Raw genomic sequence first — 22,088 nt, forward strand, 5'->3', positions numbered from 1 at the left:
TGACCTGTGGCAAGCGGATGTGGTTGAGATGCGACCTTACATGAGATTTAACCGAGGTTACCATTACATACTCACCGTTATCGATGTATTGAGCAAGTATGCATGGGCTGTGCCTCTCAAGGCCAAGAGTGGCAATGAAGTGGCTAATGCGATTGCAAAGATAATACGAGACGATGAAAGATGTCCAAAAAATTTGCAGACTGACAGAGGAAAAGAATTTTACAACGCCACGGTACAGAAACTATTGAAAAAACATGATATCAATCATTATTCAACATATTCCGTAATGAAGGCATCAGTCGTTGAACGGTTCAACCGTTCATTAAAGAACGACATGTGGAAGCAGTTTACGCTTAATGGAAATTATAAATGGATCGATTTGTTACCACGTCTCGTATTAGAATACAACTCGCGAAGGCATCGTACTATTGGTATGCGACCTATCAATGTTACCCCTGCGATTGCCGAAAAACTCTTATCCACTGTGTATAGTCGCATAAAAATTGCTGCACCCGCGCGGTTCAAAGTGGGTGAATCGGTACGCGTGAGCAAATTTAAGACCATTTTTGATAAAGGTTATACACCGAATTGGACTATGGAGATATTTAAAATTGCCAAAGTGCAGAGAACTAATCCCGTGACGTATTTATTGAAGGATTCCTGTGGAAAACATATCAGCGGTGGATTTTACGAATATGAGCTTCAGCGAGTCGGTAATTCTAACTTGTATCTCGTTGAAAAAATTTTACGCAAAAGAGGGGATGAGGTTTATGTGAAATGGCTGGGATTTGATAATTCACACAATTCGTGGATACACAAGGATAATGTATTGTAAAAAATGTATTACTTATTTACAAGATATTTGTAATTTTTATTACAATTACACAAATATACATATATTATACAAATTAAGTGTTTTATTTACATTGGTATTTTATAATGTCCCCAAGGCAACGTGTCAATAGAATCTGACATAATATATCGCTTATCGTCATACGGACTAAGAGCAATTTTCGTTTCGGATATAGTATACACCTCATGCAATTTCGATCTAATACTTGACTGCTGTCGTGTCATTTCAATCTCATCATGTAAACATCGCGTGTAATCATCGAAAGTTATCGATTTTGCCACAACGTTGCTCTTGATTCCTTTGACTTTCTTCGTGTCGTTTTTACCATCAACGCGCAAGGCATACATCTTTGCTCTAAGCCCTATGAATTCGGTCATGATCGCACCATTGTTTTCATCCTTCATTAAACCTGGCACTTTTTTATTAACAAGCGGAATACCGTATGCATTATCAACCGCGTAATCACTCGTGTCAAATTTATTAATATCGCGCTTTATAATTTCGTATACGTCATCACATTCAATGTTATATATTAAGCTGTCCGTATCAGTATACATAATTTTACATTTCTCGCGAAACATCGGCGCCATGTATTCATGATGAAATTCATACAAACATGTCTTAGATATGTCAAGGATGCACATACCCACATAGATTGGTTTGTCAAATTTCACCTCAAGCTTACGCATTTCGATTGCAACCAAATTCTCTGAAAAGACACTACGACTGTGGAAATTTGGCATAGCGATCATTGCCTCCGCGCCGTATCTGCCTTTCCATTTTGTCACAAGTCGTACATCGACGTGATTGCGCACGTTCTCCATGGTTTTGCCAAATACTGCGTTGTTCATTAATTTGTATAAATTTTTTTCGAAATTGTTTTTGGCGCATGTTCTGAAATCTGTATTTAACTGAATATAATCGCGAAGCCATGGTGATTGTGCAAACTGTAATATGCGATGTATTTTTGTCACTCGAAGGCCGTGACGAGTACACTGCTGCAGGTTACGATAATGTATGACGTAACGTTTCTTATCGTATAAGGTTGCGAGGAGCTTGTCCTGCCGCTTACCGGGCGGTTTATCACGCATTGGACAGAACGGTAGGTCAATGTGCGCATCATGTAAATGTTGTGGATATTCTAAGTCTATTTCAAGAATGTAACCTGTTGGAGAATCTAGCGCGATGTCCATAAAGTTAAAATTTGTTATGTCATCTACCCATCGAAAATCTTTGTATGGTAATGGCTGACACATTGCCCAACCATACAAGTTATTTACATCAAAGTACATCAGGTACGATGATGATTTCGATGGATCGTATGACTTCATGTACTTGTTGTTGGCTTGTGCGTACCTGTTTGAACATTGACTCAGACCACCACGTGTGCCACGTTCGATGAACATGATCATGTCAATGTCTGTTAGCAGTTCGAAATTTATATGTGTATATTTCAACATTGCATCCCACGTAAAACCGGGTAAAGTATAATAATACGCGGGATCGAGTCCATAACTCGCGATGCAACTATCGCGAAAATTCTCAAAGATATCAGCCAACAACAGTACGTCAGTTTTCAAGTATAAATCGCTATAATCTCCGAGCGTTCGGATGGAGAACCGCTGCCACACGTTGACAGCATGCGCGTAATCGCTCTCGGATACTGTGTCACCCGTCAATGAACTGTAAAATAATTCGCGCGGTGGCAAACATGACTCTTCCAATTTTTCCACACAGTCAACATACTCGTATGGGAAGACACCTTTTCGTGTTAACAGATCGAAATTTTCTGTTGATAAATTACTATATTCCCGTTGCATTATGCATAGCTTATCTTTACTAAGAAAAGATGCCAATTTATCGAGACTAGATGCGAGAAATTTGAAAGAATCGATAAATCTTAATTTTATGCAATTTTTCTGATCATTTTTTGTAAACGAAATATATTTTTCTTTTGTTATCGGAAGTAAATCTATTCGTCCTTCATATGCTGTAGCTATTTCCTTGATGATAAAATGCACGTCGTAGCCAGATAAGTTATGGAAAACTATAGGAATATAATGCGAATCTTTGTAATTTAAATTGCAATTTGAATGCGCTGCACCTCTGAATCGACCGGTTAAATGACAATGATCGCGTACCCGTTCTATTTCATTCGTAAATGGTTTTTCACAAATGTGGCAATGTGTAGCGTTGTTAAATTTTTTCCAATCGTCTTGTGTTAAATCCATGGGAACATTAACCGACAGAATATTATTTACAATTTGTGCAAAATCTTTAAGTTGCTCGACGAACCACGCGATACAATTCTTATCGCGATGAAACCGATACATTGATAGCGAATTGTCATACGCACAGTGTACATAATATGCTATGCTAAATACTCGATGATGCTGGTAATTTTTCTCATCCTCAGTCTTCTCCAGGATGCATTCCAAATCGGCGTATACGATAAACGGCATTCGTTCCTTTCGACAGTAATTTTTAAAGCTCAGCCATTTGTCATCTTCGCTTGGTAATATGATAGCGCAATCGTTTATCTTTCCACAGTCCATTGTGTGAATTTCCAACTTGTCGTTCGAACTAAAATAATGTAGACATCTGAAATATAATTTATTTTTGAGAAATTAGAAAAAATATATTTATATATACATATTTTTGTATTTTCCGAAATATATACATACCGATCACAAAAGAATTTCTTATTCTTTTTCTTACTGAGTTGTGAACTCATGAGACGGGACATATTCTTTATCAACGCAAAATGTCCCACATTGTCATCCTGCACGTATAACAGATTTATATGTTTGTCCATTTTTCGTTCGGTGAGTCGTATAGGAAAAATAGATAATTTCTTCTCCTCGATGCAGTATAGATTAATGGAGATTTTGTTGAGAATTTCAAACTTTTTAATTTGTGGCAGTGTCATTGGAAACTCAATGCCTTTCAGATTTAATACCGTAGAATAATGTGGATATGAAGATTCTCGATCTGTATTCCTTTCAGCAGGATGCAGACTGGCCACCACTGACCATGCAAAACATGCATTGTCATTTGATTTTACATTAACTATCGCTTTCTTCATCATAATTTTACTTGGTAACTGGATGTTGCATCCTGCATGCAAAGGGTTATATTTGTTTATATTTATTGTTAAATTTAGTATACGCGACAACGCCCATCCGCTATCGCGTTCTTGGAATTCCTCCAACGATGCTAGGATTATCTCGATGACGTGTAACTGGTACCACTCATGCAAATCGGAGCATTGAAAGAGTTCATAATTTCTTGTTGTGATACACTTATTAGCGCGTTTGTCACCTGCGACAAATTCACCATTAAAAATAGCGTTTATCTTTACGTTGCCATGTCTCTGCATGACACTTTGCACGTGCTCAAGCACAATTTCTCGCGCATCCTCTAGAAATTGATACGGTTCAATGTGTTCGAAATTAATCACTGCACCAGTCAGTATACGACTTTCAAAAACTGTATCTATCTCACGCCATCGGAGTCCAGCACTATATCCAGCGCCCATTTGCACAAACCGTCCACGCATCATTTGTTTCAAACCTTCTAGTCGCGTGATACAAGCGATCACAGATTGTCTTCCGCCGATTGACAATCGCGGATATTTACTGCGGCTACGTTCATCTAACGATTCGATGAACTCGATACAACGTTGCTCCCACGCCATATACTCTTTATGCGTATTTAATCGAGTGGATTGCTCCACCAAATTGCGCTCCGTTTGCTCCATTTTTACAATGTGCTTGACTGCATAGACTGATGGGATGCATCGCGATCTTGTCATTTTATAATGACACCATCACTTTAAATGTTATTCACAGTGTATCATAGTTTGATACATGTCTAAAGTCTTCTTAGCTGTCATAAATCAGCGCTTGTAAGATTCACATGTATATTTGATATCACTGACTTTGTAAAATTATTAAATGATCTCATCGTGATATCAAATTACTTTTAAACGAGTCACAGCAGGCGTTCGCTAAAAAATACAAAACTGTCACATTTGCTCCATGACTTCATCGTAATGTCAAATTATATTCAAACGTGTGTCTAAATTAATTTTATAGATCTGTGATATCAGCGCCTATGATATCATCACAGCTGCTGTACTCTGACGCATGCTTTTATGCTGAAAATGCAAATCTGCAATACTATATGATTTCATTGTAATATTAAATTACATTCAAACGTGTCTAAAACTGAGTTTTACTATTCTGCGATCTCATCACATCTGTCAACGCTTGCAAGATTTACGTTTGAATATGTGTATGATCTCATCATAAAATATGTAATTTCCACATTTGATGTCGATATGGTGGTGGGGATTATAAAATAAAAAGAACTTTAAAAACGTTACTCTCATCAGTTGCTCATTGTTAGCGGACAACTCTTGAAAAATACGAGAGAAATGGCGAACTACTACGTTCCAATCCAAACCGAAGCTTGCGAGAAATCGTAAGTATCTATACATTTTTATACATTCCTTAAATTATATTTTTTCATATTTTTTCTTCTACATATCCATATTTCTTATTTACAGAACATTGCCACACACATCAATGAACTACTATATTCCGATCCAGACCGAAGCATGTGAGAAATCGTAAGTATCTATAATTATTTTATATACATTTTTTCATATTTTTCATATTTCATGGTTTCTTATAAAATCTCTATTTTATTTATTACTTATAGAACATCATCATCATCATCATCATCATCATCACCATCATTATTATCAATATTTTTTGTTTTATCTCATTAATCTGTAATCTTATTTACAGAACGCCACCACGATACACATCACACATTTTGGGGAGAAGGTTTGCACTAACTCCTACATCTTATAAATGGTTGGATATCGGAATCAACGCAGGATCTATATCCTACGTGGAATTGGTGCTGGGCGACAATCGCGGAAATCAAATTGCTCTGCCTTATAAAACGTGGAGATCGTTGATTGAGAAACGTATGGACATCGAGGGACTTATGCAGTCAAAAACGACTCCATTATTGATTCACGAACTGATTGTGCAGCAGATTAAACTGCGTGAAGAACATATTATAAAATTAACATTACACAATACTTATATTTGCATGAAGCCTGCAACTGTATCATTTATGTTTGAACTTGAGCATTGTATTGAACATGTATATTTCGCACTGTGTCAGAATATGAATAATGTTACTGACAAATATAAATATTTTGTAACTTACTTGCGTCAGAATTGCATCACTAATAAAAACGATGCAGTAAATATTTTGCGAAAAATTTATGATAAAAGTTCACATATTGAATGTGAATTAATAGCTTATGCTTCAGATAATATTGCATACGATTCGCTAAATGACAAATAAAATATTATAATATGTACAAATGTGAAACTATTTTTATGTATTTCTTTTAAAATAAATAAAATAAAAAGAATAAATATATTACATTCAAGTAAATTATTATTATAATATTTTCCCTATTCTCTTCCATTCCTGAAAATATCTTAGAAATAAGAACGCGTGCGAAGTATAAGATAAGCCGTGGGAGAGCAAAATTATTTGTATACTTATTAAAAATAAATAAGAAGCAAAACCATTTTTATGTATTTCTTTTAAAATAAATAAAATAAAAAGAATAAATATATTACATTCAAGCAAATTATTATTATTTTCCCTATTCTCTTCCATTCCTGAAAACATCTTAGAAATAAGAACGCGTGCGAAGTATAAGATAAGCCGTGGGAAAGCAAAATTATTTGTATACTTATTAAAAATAAATAAGAAGCAAAATTTATCCAATAAAGACAAATAAAATTATTTGTGTATGTTAGAAATAGATAAATAATTTTAATAAATGATATTGAGAAAGAAAACACATGTGCGCATCACCTATGCTATGATTAGCATCGCGAGGTGGCATCACCCCCCTCCAAAACGACGATTGAGAGCGTTGGCGTGCGAGCAAGAAGGTATACAGGAAGGAGTGAGAGCGCAGTGCTTACGTAATGTCATCTATGCTAACGCCGCGAGGTGGCATCACCCCCTCTCTTCAAGGCGTGGTTAGAATGACAAAATACATGCCGTGAAATGTTCCTCCCGCTCCCCCCACGTGACATCATCACGGTCAGTACGGCAAAGACGCGTGCCGTGAAATGTTTCTTCTGTAGGCATGTGGCATCACCCCCTCCCCTTCAAGGCGTGGTTAGCACGACAAATACATGCCGTGAAATGTTTCTCCCGCTCCCCCCACATGACATCATCATGGTCAGTACGGCAAAGACGCGTCGTGAAATTTCCCCCCTGCCCCCGCACCCCCCTCAGATCCCTGAGTTAGAATCCGCCTTACTATACTACTGCTTTTCTCCGGATATCCGTAGTGGAGGATCCCCACTCTCTTAATCCCCACAGCTTGCTTGAAGCTGAAGGATGATGTAGCCTTCTTCGCCGTCGAGGTATCCTGGGGCTTCTCAGAGCCCGTGGGTTTCGGCCTCTTCTTCGCCAGCGCTTCCGGTGTCGAGCCGTCGGACCGGGCCCGTTTAGAGCCCTTGCTCTCGGTGTTCATCGGCTGCATGGCTTGTAGTCTTGCCTGATTCTCAGGAGTCCCCTGTTTCAGGAGCCACCTGAGTCTTTTTCTTGCGGCTCCGCTGAGGCGTTTGTCGCGCACTTTTAGCTTCTCTACAGAGTGCTGGAGCTGTTGCGCGGCGTTCTCCAGGCCAGAGCTGTCGTCGGAGCCGGCAGCGGGGGCAGTTGCTGCCTTTTCCGTCACCGTCTCCGTGTGTATTGATGCGCTCGGAGTGGCATCCCCCTCTTTGAGTGGCATCCCCCTCTTTGTTTTGCAAATCCATTTTGATCCCACGAGAAGCTAGGAAGGGATGGTTCGCTACGGCAGAGCCCGCATGCCGCGATAAGGGTATTGAAACTGGAGGTCCCCTCGTCTCCAGAGTCCGCATGTTAGCGACCGAGCACCCCTTTGGTCACGCAGCCATCGGCACACGCTGTTCCACCACTGGCTTAGGGTTTTTTTAGAGAGGTGGTCTCCTCTCGGTTCGAGCGTTGAAGCTAACACCCCCCCTCCTTCTGCTTGCGAAACATGACCACAGACAGCAGCGGGAGGTATGACGGGCGTGGTCCTGCGAGAGGAAATCACACCGCCCGGCGTCGTTTACCCCGATGCAATATTCATTAGCCACGACACGACGGTTTAAAGCGGGGGATGATTTCTCGACCTTTACTGGTCTAGATCCGTGGTGTTTTGTGAGACAGGGGCACTTCGAGAAGGGTGGGATTCTTCATCCCGCACCACGATCCTCAGCAGGGAGAAGCTATGGCCCTTAAAGTACTGTATTGCGCTACGCCTGCCGCTGGTTAAGACTTAACCTTACCCCCACGTTTATGTTTAACTCTAAGGTACATTTTATTAATTAATTGTTTAAGCTTACAGAAATATGAAACTGGCATACAAAACAATGCAAGATGATAGATATATATAAATATATACAATATATTTAAAATATATATATATATTAGTCAAAGATTAAGGCTCACTTAAATAAATTAATGATGAGGAAAATTGAGCTTGAGAGCCACGCAAGATGTCAGGTGCGAATAAATAAATAACAGCATAAATCCAATGATAAACGTTTCGACCTTTAATGTCGGTCATCCTCAGTATAAAAGTCTATGAGAACAAAATAATCGCAATAATTATAATAATGTTACAAATTTTTTTCCCGAAACAAACGAAAAAAAGAAGACACAATTAAATCTAGTTACCAAAAAATTAGAAATTGTGATGAGCCGCGATGTACATCCTCTATCCTCGTAACATAATAAACAAACTCAAGGAGCATGTGCCGAGACAAGAGCTTCGAAAAATCAACATGACTTGATTTGCTGATTAAAATAAAGAATAATATTAAGGAATGAATATTAAACTTGTAACAAACAACAATACGAATTTAGTAATTAAAAATAATTAACAGGAGATTAAAATTAAGAAATAAATAATAAAATAAATATTGTAATTAAATAATTAAGTAAATGTGGAAAAAAAGTAGAAAACTGTACAAGTCAAGAGATGTAAAATAGTAAATAAGAAATAATACTCGAAACAAAGAATTGTATACTAAATACTTCTAGGCACCAAAACTCGTGTCACAGTAATATGAGGAAAGATGTTACATCTTGGAAGGAATAGATACAAATAATAAGAACCGAACGAGTGGGATGGCCTCGGCGGACCGCACGAAAAGAGTACAAAGAGGAGGGATGATAAACCTAAGAAGGGGGAATACGTTCGAGAATAGGAAGATACGCATCCGAGAGGAGTTCGGTATCACTTTGTTTGTTGAGTCCATGCGATTGATTTTTGATGTGTAACATCTCGGATATAGATCTTTTTACGTAAGAAGGCTCTTTGTCTAAAATTTCGACGTTCTCCCAATCAAAATCGTGGTTTTCAGAAATACGATGTGACGAAATAACCGAAGGAGAACTGGCCTTTCTAATATCCGCTTTATGTTCGTTTACTCTTGTTTTTAGCTGACGCTTAGTCTGTCCCACGTAAGAAGAATCGCAGTCTTTACAATTGATTTTATAGACCACGTCATTACAAGAAAGACGCTCTATGTGGTCTTTACCGGTGGTTATAAATTTATTCAATTTAGAAGGGATAGTGAACGCCACACTGCAATCAAACTGACATGAGAAAGACGAGAATTTCTCTGATACCGACTCAATGTAAGGGATCGTAAAAAATCTTCTCACATGTTTATCCATAACACAACTGTCATCTCTATAAAAAAGGTGTTTGAGTCTACAATGAATCATGGCAAAAATAAAATTTAATGGATAATTATTTTCTAATAAGATATTGATTAAAATTATGAAGTTCTTACGATGAAATTGCGGATGTGATAAAGAAATTAATTTGTCAACCATACCGAAGATGACACCCTTTTCGTGACACAAGGGATGATGTGAAAAGAAATTCAAGTATCTTCCCGAGAACGTTGGTTTGCGATACTGATCGAAAATAATTCTATCATTCACCCTCAATAGCATGACATCAAGAAAACTGATTTTTCCCTCGCTCTCTCTCTCCATAGTAAATTGTAAGCGTTCATGCATAGAATTGAACGTGTCAAGAATGTCCGGTAACAAGCTTACAGGAGCTGCTAATAATATGTCATCTACATATCTATAGTAAAATGGCAGATGAAAGGAGAGAGATTTAATCGCCTTGCACTCCAAGTCTTGCAAGACTAAATCCGCCAAGATAGGAGACAACGGGGAACCCATCGGCAAACCGAAGATCTGTTTGTAGCACACATTATTAAATTTGAAAAATGTAGAATCTATTATTAAATTAAGAGCTTTGAGAAATTCAACCAGCGGAATAGTAGTATTTTTAGAAATCAAATCCCATCTGGACGTGACGCTTTCCACCGCTAAGTCTTTTGGAACATTGGTGAAAAGTGACACGACGTCCAAAGACAATAAGACGTGATCTGATCTCAAGGAAAGGCCATTTAGTTTATTAACTAAATGGACACTGTTTTTTATGAAACTATCCGCTTCTAGTAAACTGTTATAAATTATTTCATGTAAATGATAAGCTAATGAGTATAGTGGACTGTTTATAGAAGAAATTATGATTCTTAATGGAATATTAGGTTTATGGATCTTCGGCAGACCATAGGCTCTCGGTAAGATGCCGTCCGTTGTTAACATACTCCTATATAAATGTTGTTCGATGAAACCCTTCTCCTTCCAATTAGAGAGGAGGGAGCGCGCTTCTTTTGTTAATATAACAATCGGATCTTTGGATAATTTGACGTAAGTAGAATCGTCTGAGAGCATGCCTTCCATCCTCAAGATGTAGTCATTTCTGTCAAGGGCAACAGTTATGTTACCCTTGTCTGCCCTGGTAAACAAAATGTTAGGATGCTCCCTAACAAATCTACTCGTGGTTCGTAACCAGTCTTTAATTAGCTGGTCATTAATATTTCGCGAACGGTCTCTGCGGAACAGGCCCTCAAGGATCGATACAGATCGGTTTCTAATTGCGTCATGTATATTTTTCCTGTATTTAGAGATGTTGTGTTCAATGTGTTTGATAAATTCTAACAACATCTTCCCCCTGTTTATATTCAACAATGGTAAACCAAAACGATCACCTAGTTGTAAAAGGTATCGGACATCATTCGGGATATCAATACCGCTTAGATTGGTGAACCAATTGTTATGTAAAGTGTCCAGAGGAGTCTCAGGACTAAATTCTAAGGGAGAAACATGGATGTTATGCAATGTCTCGTTAACACTAGGCGTAAGCTGTTGGAACGAAAAAGTTGTTTTTTCGTTAGATACATTAGGAGTCTTGGCAACATAATTAATGTGTTCTATTTTGTTAATAGAAAATTGACGCTTTTTTTGTCTCAACCAATCAATCTTTTTTTCGATCCTAGAAGTCTCCCTGTGCCACAACCAACCATTCCTTTTTTCTTGAAAGGTGAAAAAATCACTCTCGATCAGTGGAGGGAGGACATTCGATACGCTCCTCGAGGTCTTATAAAATTGATGTCTTAAGAAATGTAAATGTTTGTACGCATCTCTTAGTTCTAATCTTAATACAATGTTGATAAAGTTATTACTGATTCTGTCAAGACTGTTAAACGAGGTCTTATGGAACAATGTAATATTTGCCTGTCTTCTATAGATGTTCAAATGTGTCGGAGTTAGATCATATTTCAAGCACGCTTTGATAAACCGGATTCGCATATATAAATATGTCAAAGATCGGCTGAGTTTGATAAATTTATTTAAAAGGAAACATGTGTGGTTTCCGAAACAATTTCTAATAAAAGCAAAGTTTAATATTCATTCCTTAATATTATTCTTTATTTTAATCAGCAAATCAAGTCATGTTGATTTTTCGAAGCTCTTGTCTCGGCACATGCTCCTTGAGTTTGTTTATTATGTTACGAGGATAGAGGATGTACATCGCGGCTCATCACAATTTCTAATTTTTTGGTAACTAGATTTAATTGTGTCTTCTTTTTTTCGTTTGTTTCGGGAAAAAAATTTGTAACATTATTATAATTATTGCGATTATTTTGTTCTCATAGACTTTTATACTGAGGATGACCGACATTAAAGGTCGAAACGTTTATCATTGGATTTATGCTGTTATTTATTTATTCGCACCTGACATCTTGCGTGGCTCTCAAGCTCAATTTTCCTCATCATTAATTTATTTAAGTGAGCCTTAATCTTTGACTAATTGTTTTAATTAACCCGAGCGTTACCATGGGTCCTCAATTCTCCGTATCTCCGCCTAAATTTTTTACTTTTATTAGAAATTGTTTCGGAAACCACACATGTTTCCTTTTAAATAAGTTTATCAAACTCAGCCGATCTTTGACATATTTATATATGCGAATCCGGTTTATCAAAGCGTGCTTGAAATATGATCTAACTCCGACACATTTGAACATCTATAGAAGACAGGCAAATATTTCATTGTTCCATAAGACCTCGTTTAACAGTCTTGACAGAATCAGTAATAACTTTATCAACATTGTATTAAGATTAGAACTAAGAGATGCGTACAAACATTTACATTTCTTAAGACATCAATTTTATAAGACCTCGAGGAGCGTATCGAATGTCCTCCCTCCACTGATCGAGAGTGATTTTTTCACCTTTCAAGAAAAAAGGAATGGTTGGTTGTGGCACAGGGAGACTTCTAGGATCGAAAAAAAGATTGATTGGTTGAGACAAAAAAAGCGTCAATTTTCTATTAACAAAATAGAACACATTAATTATGTTGCCAAGACTCCTAATGTATCTAACGAAAAAACAACTTTTTCGTTCCAACAGCTTACGCCTAGTGTTAACGAGACATTGCATAACATCCATGTTTCTCCCTTAGAATTTAGTCCTGAGACTCCTCTGGACACTTTACATAACAATTGGTTCACCAATCTAAACGGTATTGATATCCCGAATGATGTCCGATACCTTTTACAACTAGGTGATCGTTTTGGTTTACCATTGTTGAATATAAACAGGGGGAAGATGTTGTTAGAATTTATCAAACACATTGAACACAACATCTCTAAATACAGGAAAAATATACATGACGCAATTAGAAACCGATCTGTATCGATCCTTGAGGGCCTGTTCCGCAGAGACCGTTCGCGAAATATTAATGACCAGCTAATTAAAGACTGGTTACGAACCACGAGTAGATTTGTTAGGGAGCATCCTAACATTTTGTTTACCAGGGCAGACAAGGGTAACATAACTGTTGCCCTTGACAGAAATGACTACATCTTGAGGATGGAAGGCATGCTCTCAGACGATTCTACTTACGTCAAATTATCCAAAGATCCGATTGTTATATTAACAAAAGAAGCGCGCTCCCTCCTCTCTAATTGGAAGGAGAAGGGTTTCATCGAACAACATTTATATAGGAGTATGTTAACAACGGACGGCATCTTACCGAGAGCCTATGGTCTGCCGAAGATCCATAAACCTAATATTCCATTAAGAATCATAATTTCTTCTATAAACAGTCCACTATACTCATTAGCTTATCATTTACATGAAATAATTTATAACAGTTTACCAGAAGCGGATAGTTTCATAAAAAACAGTGTCCATTTAGTTAATAAACTAAATGGCCTTTCCTTGAGATCAGATCACGTCTTATTGTCTTTGGACGTCGTGTCACTTTTCACCAATGTTCCAAAAGACTTAGCGGTGGAAAGCGTCACGTCCAGATGGGATTTGATTTCTAAAAATACTACTATTCCGCTCGTTGAATTTCTCAAAGCTCTTAATTTAATAATAGATTCTACATTTTTCAAATTTAATAATGTGTGCTACAAACAGATCTTCGGTTTGCCGATGGGTTCCCCGTTGTCTCCTATCTTGGCGGATTTAGTCTTGCAAGACTTGGAGTGCAAGGCGATTAAATCTCTCTCCTTTCATCTGCCATTTTACTATAGATATGTAGATGACATATTATTAGCAGCTCCTGTAAGCTTGTTACCGGACATTCTTGACACGTTCAATTCTATGCATGAACGCTTACAATTTACTATGGAGAGAGAGAGCGAGGGAAAAATCAGTTTTCTTGATGTCATGCTATTGAGGGTGAATGATAGAATTATTCTCGATCAGTATCGCAAACCAACGTTCTCGGGAAGATACTTGAATTTCTTCTCACATCATCCCTTGTGTCACAAAAAGGGTGTCATCTTCGGTATGGTTGACAAATTAATTTCTTTATCACATCCGCAATTTCATCGTAAGAACTTCATAATTTTAATCAATATCTTATTAGAAAATAATTATCCATTAAATTCTATTTTTGCCATGATTCATTGTAGACTCAAACACCTTTTTTATAGAGATGACAGTTGTGTTATGGATAAACATGTGAGAAGATTTTTTACGATCCCTTACATTGAGTCGGTATCAGAGAAATTCTCGTCTTTCTCATGTCAGTTTGATTGCAGTGTGGCGTTCACTATCCCTTCTAAATTGAATAAATTTATAACCACCGGTAAAGACCACATAGAGCGTCTTACTTGTAATGACGTGGTCTATAAAATCAATTGTAAAGACTGCGATTCTTCTTACGTGGGACAGACTAAGCGTCAGCTAAAAACAAGAGTAAACGAACATAAAGCGGATATTAGAAAGGCCAGTTCTCCTTCGGTTATTTCGTCACATCGTATTTCTGAAAACCACGATTTTGATTGGGAGAACGTCGAAATTTTAGACAAAGAGCCTTCTTACGTAAAAAGATCTATATCCGAGATGTTACACATCAAAAATCAATCGCATGGACTCAACAAACAAAGTGATACCGAACTCCTCTCGGATGCGTATCTTCCTATTCTCGAACGTATTCCCCCTTCTTAGGTTTATCATCCCTCCTCTTTGTACTCTTTTCGTGCGGTCCGCCGAGGCCATCCCACTCGTTCGGTTCTTATTATTTGTATCTATTCCTTCCAAGATGTAACATCTTTCCTCATATTACTGTGACACGAGTTTTGGTGCCTAGAGGTATTTAGTATACAATTCTTTGTTTCGAGTATTATTTCTTATTTACTATTTTACATCTCTTGACTTGTACAGTTTTCTACTTTTTTTCCACATTTACTTAATTATTTAATTACAATATTTATTTTATTATTTATTTCTTAATTTTAATCTCCTGTTAATTATTTTTAATTACTAAATTCGTATTGTTGTTTGTTACAAGTTTAATATTCATTCCTTAATATTATTCTTTATTTTAATCAGCAAATCAAGTCATGTTGATTTTTCGAAGCTCTTGTCTCGGCACATGCTCCTTGAGTTTGTTTATTATGTTACGAGGATAGAGGATGTACATCGCGGCTCATCACAATTTCTAATTTTTTGGTAACTAGATTTAATTGTGTCTTCTTTTTTTCGTTTGTTTCGGGAAAAAATTTGTAACATTATTATAATTATTGCGATTATTTTGTTCTCATAGACTTTTATACTGAGGATGACCGACATTAAAGGTCGAAACGTTTATCATTGGATTTATGCTGTTATTTATTTATTCGCACCTGACATCTTGCGTGGCTCTCAAGCTCAATTTTCCTCATCATTAATTTATTTAAGTGAGCCTTAATCTTTGACTAATTGTTTTAATTAACCCGAGCGTTACCATGGGTCCTCAATTCTCCGTATCTCCGCCTAAATTTTTTACTTTTATTAGAAATTGTTTCGGAAACCACACATGTTTCCTTTTAAATAAGTTTATCAAACTCAGCCGATCTTTGACATATTTATATATGCGAATCCGGTTTATCAAAGCGTGCTTGAAATATGATCTAACTCCGACACATTTGAACATCTATAGAAGACAGGCAAATATTTCATTGTTCCATAAGACCTCGTTTAACAGTCTTGACAGAATCAGTAATAACTTTATCAACATTGTATTAAGATTAGAACTAAGAGATGCGTACAAACATTTACATTTCTTAAGACATCAATTTTATAAGACCTCGAGGAGCGTATCGAATGTCCTCCCTCCACTGATCGAGAGTGATTTTTTCACCTTTCAAGAAAAAAGGAATGGTTGGTTGTGGCACAGGGAGACTTCTAGGATCGAAAAAAAGATTGATTGGTTGAGACAAAAAAAGCGTCAATTTTCTATTAACAAAATAGAACACATTAATTATGTTGCCAAGACTCCTAATGTATCTAACGAAAAAACAACTTTTTCGTTCCAACAGCTTACGCCTAGTGTTAACGAGACATTGCATAACATCCATGTTTCTCCCTTAGAATTTAGTCCTGAGACTCCTCTGGACACTTTACATAACAATTGGTTCACCAATCTAAGCGGTATTGATATCCCGAATGATGTCCGATACCTTTTACAACTAGGTGATCGTTTTGGTTTACCATTGTTGAATATAAACAGGGGGAAGATGTTGTTAGAATTTATCAAACACATTGAACACAACATCTCTAAATACAGGAAAAATATACATGACGCAATTAGAAACCGATCTGTATCGATCCTTGAGGGCCTGTTCCGCAGAGACCGTTCGCGAAATATTAATGACCAGCTAATTAAAGACTGGTTACGAACCACGAGTAGATTTGTTAGGGAGCATCCTAACATTTTGTTTACCAGGGCAGACAAGGGTAACATAACTGTTGCCCTTGACAGAAATGACTACATCTTGAGGATGGAAGGCATGCTCTCAGACGATTCTACTTACGTCAAATTATCCAAAGATCCGATTGTTATATTAACAAAAGAAGCGCGCTCCCTCCTCTCTAATTGGAAGGAGAAGGGTTTCATCGAACAACATTTATATAGGAGTATGTTAACAACGGACGGCATCTTACCGAGAGCCTATGGTCTGCCGAAGATCCATAAACCTAATATTCCATTAAGAATCATAATTTCTTCTATAAACAGTCCACTATACTCATTAGCTTATCATTTACATGAAATAATTTATAACAGTTTACCAGAAGCGGATAGTTTCATAAAAAACAGTGTCCATTTAGTTAATAAACTAAATGGCCTTTCCTTGAGATCAGATCACGTCTTATTGTCTTTGGACGTCGTGTCACTTTTCACCAATGTTCCAAAAGACTTAGCGGTGGAAAGCGTCACGTCCAGATGGGATTTGATTTCTAAAAATACTACTATTCCGCTCGTTGAATTTCTCAAAGCTCTTAATTTAATAATAGATTCTACATTTTTCAAATTTAATAATGTGTGCTACAAACAGATCTTCGGTTTGCCGATGGGTTCCCCGTTGTCTCCTATCTTGGCGGATTTAGTCTTGCAAGACTTGGAGTGCAAGGCGATTAAATCTCTCTCCTTTCATCTGCCATTTTACTATAGATATGTAGATGACATATTATTAGCAGCTCCTGTAAGCTTGTTACCGGACATTCTTGACACGTTCAATTCTATGCATGAACGCTTACAATTTACTATGGAGAGAGAGAGCGAGGGAAAAATCAGTTTTCTTGATGTCATGCTATTGAGGGTGAATGATAGAATTATTTTCGATCAGTATCGCAAACCAACGTTCTCGGGAAGATACTTGAATTTCTTCTCACATCATCCCTTGTGTCACAAAAAGGGTGTCATCTTCGGTATGGTTGACAAATTAATTTCTTTATCACATCCGCAATTTCATCGTAAGAACTTCATAATTTTAATCAATATCTTATTAGAAAATAATTATCCATTAAATTTTATTTTTGCCATGATTCATTGTAGACTCAAACACCTTTTTTATAGAGATGACAGTTGTGTTATGGATAAACATGTGAGAAGATTTTTTACGATCCCTTACATTGAGTCGGTATCAGAGAAATTCTCGTCTTTCTCATGTCAGTTTGATTGCAGTGTGGCGTTCACTATCCCTTCTAAATTGAATAAATTTATAACCACCGGTAAAGACCACATAGAGCGTCTTTCTTGTAATGACGTGGTCTATAAAATCAATTGTAAAGACTGCGATTCTTCTTACGTGGGACAGACTAAGCGTCAGCTAAAAACAAGAGTAAACGAACATAAAGCGGATATTAGAAAGGCCAGTTCTCCTTCGGTTATTTCGTCACATCGTATTTCTGAAAACCACGATTTTGATTGGGAGAACGTCGAAATTTTAGACAAAGAGCCTTCTTACGTAAAAAGATCTATATCCGAGATGTTACACATCAAAAATCAATCGCATGGACTCAACAAACAAAGTGATACCGAACTCCTCTCGGATGCGTATCTTCCTATTCTCGAACGTATTCCCCCTTCTTAGGTTTATCATCCCTCCTCTTTGTACTCTTTTCGTGCGGTCCGCCGAGGCCATCCCACTCGTTCGGTTCTTATTATTTGTATCTATTCCTTCCAAGATGTAACATCTTTCCTCATATTACTGTGACACGAGTTTTGGTGCCTAGAGGTATTTAGTATACAATTCTTTGTTTCGAGTATTATTTCTTATTTACTATTTTACATCTCTTGACTTGTACAGTTTTCTACTTTTTTTCCACATTTACTTAATTATTTAATTACAATATTTATTTTATTATTTATTTCTTAATTTTAATCTCCTGTTAATTATTTTTAATTACTAAATTCGTATTGTTGTTTGTTACAAGTTTAATATTCATTCCTTAATATTATTCTTTATTTTAATCAGCAAATCAAGTCATGTTGATTTTTCGAAGCTCTTGTCTCGGCACATGCTCCTTGAGTTTGTTTATTATGTTACGAGGATAGAGGATGTACATCGCGGCTCATCACAATTTCTAATTTTTTGGTAACTAGATTTAATTGTGTCTTCTTTTTTTCGTTTGTTTCGGGAAAAAATTTGTAACATTATTATAATTATTGCGATTATTTTGTTCTCATAGACTTTTATACTGAGGATGACCGACATTAAAGGTCGAAACGTTTATCATTGGATTTATGCTGTTATTTATTTATTCGCACCTGACATCTTGCGTGGCTCTCAAGCTCAATTTTCCTCATCATTAATTTATTTAAGTGAGCCTTAATCTTTGACTAATTGTTTTAATTAACCCGAGCGTTACCATGGGTCCTCAATTCTCCGTATCTCCGCCTAAATTTTTTACTTTTATTAGAAATTGTTTCGGAAACCACACATGTTTCCTTTTAAATAAGTTTATCAAACTCAGCCGATCTTTGACATATTTATATATGCGAATCCGGTTTATCAAAGCGTGCTTGAAATATGATCTAACTCCGACACATTTGAACATCTATAGAAGACAGGCAAATATTTCATTGTTCCATAAGACCTCGTTTAACAGTCTTGACAGAATCAGTAATAACTTTATCAACATTGTATTAAGATTAGAACTAAGAGATGCGTACAAACATTTACATTTCTTAAGACATCAATTTTATAAGACCTCGAGGAGCGTATCGAATGTCCTCCCTCCACTGATCGAGAGTGATTTTTTCACCTTTCAAGAAAAAAGGAATGGTTGGTTGTGGCACAGGGAGACTTCTAGGATCGAAAAAAAGATTGATTGGTTGAGACAAAAAAAGCGTCAATTTTCTATTAACAAAATAGAACACATTAATTATGTTGCCAAGACTCCTAATGTATCTAACGAAAAAACAACTTTTTCGTTCCAACAGCTTACGCCTAGTGTTAACGAGACATTGCATAACATCCATGTTTCTCCCTTAGAATTTAGTCCTGAGACTCCTCTGGACACTTTACATAACAATTGGTTCACCAATCTAAGCGGTATTGATATCCCGAATGATGTCCGATACCTTTTACAACTAGGTGATCGTTTTGGTTTACCATTGTTGAATATAAACAGGGGGAAGATGTTGTTAGAATTTATCAAACACATTGAACACAACATCTCTAAATACAGGAAAAATATACATGACGCAATTAGAAACCGATCTGTATCGATCCTTGAGGGCCTGTTCCGCAGAGACCGTTCGCGAAATATTAATGACCAGCTAATTAAAGACTGGTTACGAACCACGAGTAGATTTGTTAGGGAGCATCCTAACATTTTGTTTACCAGGGCAGACAAGGGTAACATAACTGTTGCCCTTGACAGAAATGACTACATCTTGAGGATGGAAGGCATGCTCTCAGACGATTCTACTTACGTCAAATTATCCAAAGATCCGATTGTTATATTAACAAAAGAAGCGCGCTCCCTCCTCTCTAATTGGAAGGAGAAGGGTTTCATCGAACAACATTTATATAGGAGTATGTTAACAACGGACGGCATCTTACCGAGAGCCTATGGTCTGCCGAAGATCCATAAACCTAATATTCCATTAAGAATCATAATTTCTTCTATAAACAGTCCACTATACTCATTAGCTTATCATTTACATGAAATAATTTATAACAGTTTACCAGAAGCGGATAGTTTCATAAAAAACAGTGTCCATTTAGTTAATAAACTAAATGGCCTTTCCTTGAGATCAGATCACGTCTTATTGTCTTTGGACGTCGTGTCACTTTTCACCAATGTTCCAAAAGACTTAGCGGTGGAAAGCGTCACGTCCAGATGGGATTTGATTTCTAAAAATACTACTATTCCGCTCGTTGAATTTCTCAAAGCTCTTAATTTAATAATAGATTCTACATTTTTCAAATTTAATAATGTGTGCTACAAACAGATCTTCGATTTGCCGATGGGTTCCCCGTTGTCTCCTATCTTGGCGGATTTAGTCTTGCAAGACTTGGAGTGCAAGGCGATTAAATCTCTCTCCTTTCATCTGCCATTTTACTATAGATATGTAGATGACATATTATTAGCAGCTCCTGTAAGCTTGTTACCGGACATTCTTGACACGTTCAATTCTATGCATGAACGCTTACAATTTACTATGGAGAGAGAGAGCGAGGGAAAAATCAGTTTTCTTGATGTCATGCTATTGAGGGTGAATGATAGAATTATTTTCGATCAGTATCGCAAACCAACGTTCTCGGGAAGATACTTGAATTTCTTCTCACATCATCCCTTGTGTCACAAAAAGGGTGTCATCTTCGGTATGGTTGACAAATTAATTTCTTTATCACATCCGCAATTTCATCGTAAGAACTTCATAATTTTAATCAATATCTTATTAGAAAATAATTATCCATTAAATTTTATTTTTGCCATGATTCATTGTAGACTCAAACACCTTTTTTATAGAGATGACAGTTGTGTTATGGATAAACATGTGAGAAGATTTTTTACGATCCCTTACATTGAGTCGGTATCAGAGAAATTCTCGTCTTTCTCATGTCAGTTTGATTGCAGTGTGGCGTTCACTATCCCTTCTAAATTGAATAAATTTATAACCACCGGTAAAGACCACATAGAGCGTCTTTCTTGTAATGACGTGGTCTATAAAATCAATTGTAAAGACTGCGATTCTTCTTACGTGGGACAGACTAAGCGTCAGCTAAAAACAAGAGTAAACGAACATAAAGCGGATATTAGAAAGGCCAGTTCTCCTTCGGTTATTTCGTCACATCGTATTTCTGAAAACCACGATTTTGATTGGGAGAACGTCGAAATTTTAGACAAAGAGCCTTCTTACGTAAAAAGATCTATATCCGAGATGTTACACATCAAAAATCAATCGCATGGACTCAACAAACAAAGTGATACCGAACTCCTCTCGGATGCGTATCTTCCTATTCTCGAAGGTATTCCCCCTTCTTAGGTTTATCATCCCTCCTCTTTGTACTCTTTTCGTGCGGTCCGCCGAGGCCATCCCACTCGTTCGGTTCTTATTATTTGTATCTATTCCTTCCAAGATGTAACATCTTTCCTCATATTACTGTGACACGAGTTTTGGTGCCTAGAGGTATTTAGTATACAATTCTTTGTTTCGAGTATTATTTCTTATTTACTATTTTACATCTCTTGACTTGTACAGTTTTCTACTTTTTTTCCACATTTACTTAATTATTTAATTACAATATTTATTTTATTATTTATTTCTTAATTTTAATCTCCTGTTAATTATTTTTAATTACTAAATTCGTATTGTTGTTTGTTACAAGTTTAATATTCATTCCTTAATATTATTCTTTATTTTAATCAGCAAATCAAGTCATGTTGATTTTTCGAAGCTCTTGTCTCGGCACATGCTCCTTGAGTTTGTTTATTATGTTACGAGGAT

The 22,088-nt window shown here is 36.7% G+C and overlaps 2 protein-coding genes across 2 annotated transcripts; one reads left to right on the plus strand and one right to left on the minus strand.

Moving 5' to 3' along the window:
- LOC120357095 lies at positions 1-4,697 on the minus strand. The gene is made up of 2 exons (XM_039446740.1): positions 3,538-4,697; positions 1-3,454 (listed from the first exon to the last, which is right to left on the minus strand). The coding sequence occupies exons 1-2, from the start codon at positions 4,665-4,667 to the stop codon at positions 922-924; spliced, it is 3,663 nt and encodes a 1,220-aa protein (XP_039302674.1). The 5' UTR covers positions 4,668-4,697; the 3' UTR covers positions 1-921.
- Positions 4,698-5,197: 500 nt separating this feature from the next.
- LOC113006168 lies at positions 5,198-6,258 on the plus strand. Its single transcript, XM_039446741.1, has 3 exons — positions 5,198-5,338; positions 5,424-5,486; positions 5,668-6,258. Exons 1-3 carry the CDS (start codon positions 5,292-5,294, stop codon positions 6,239-6,241), a joined length of 684 nt encoding a protein of 227 aa, XP_039302675.1. The 5' UTR covers positions 5,198-5,291; the 3' UTR covers positions 6,242-6,258.
- Positions 6,259-22,088: the final 15,830 nt, after the last annotated feature.

The sequence above is a fragment of the Solenopsis invicta genome, chromosome 3 (genome assembly GCF_016802725.1).
Source record: "Solenopsis invicta isolate M01_SB chromosome 3, UNIL_Sinv_3.0, whole genome shotgun sequence".
NCBI classification, from domain to species: Eukaryota; Metazoa; Arthropoda; class Insecta; order Hymenoptera; family Formicidae; genus Solenopsis; species Solenopsis invicta.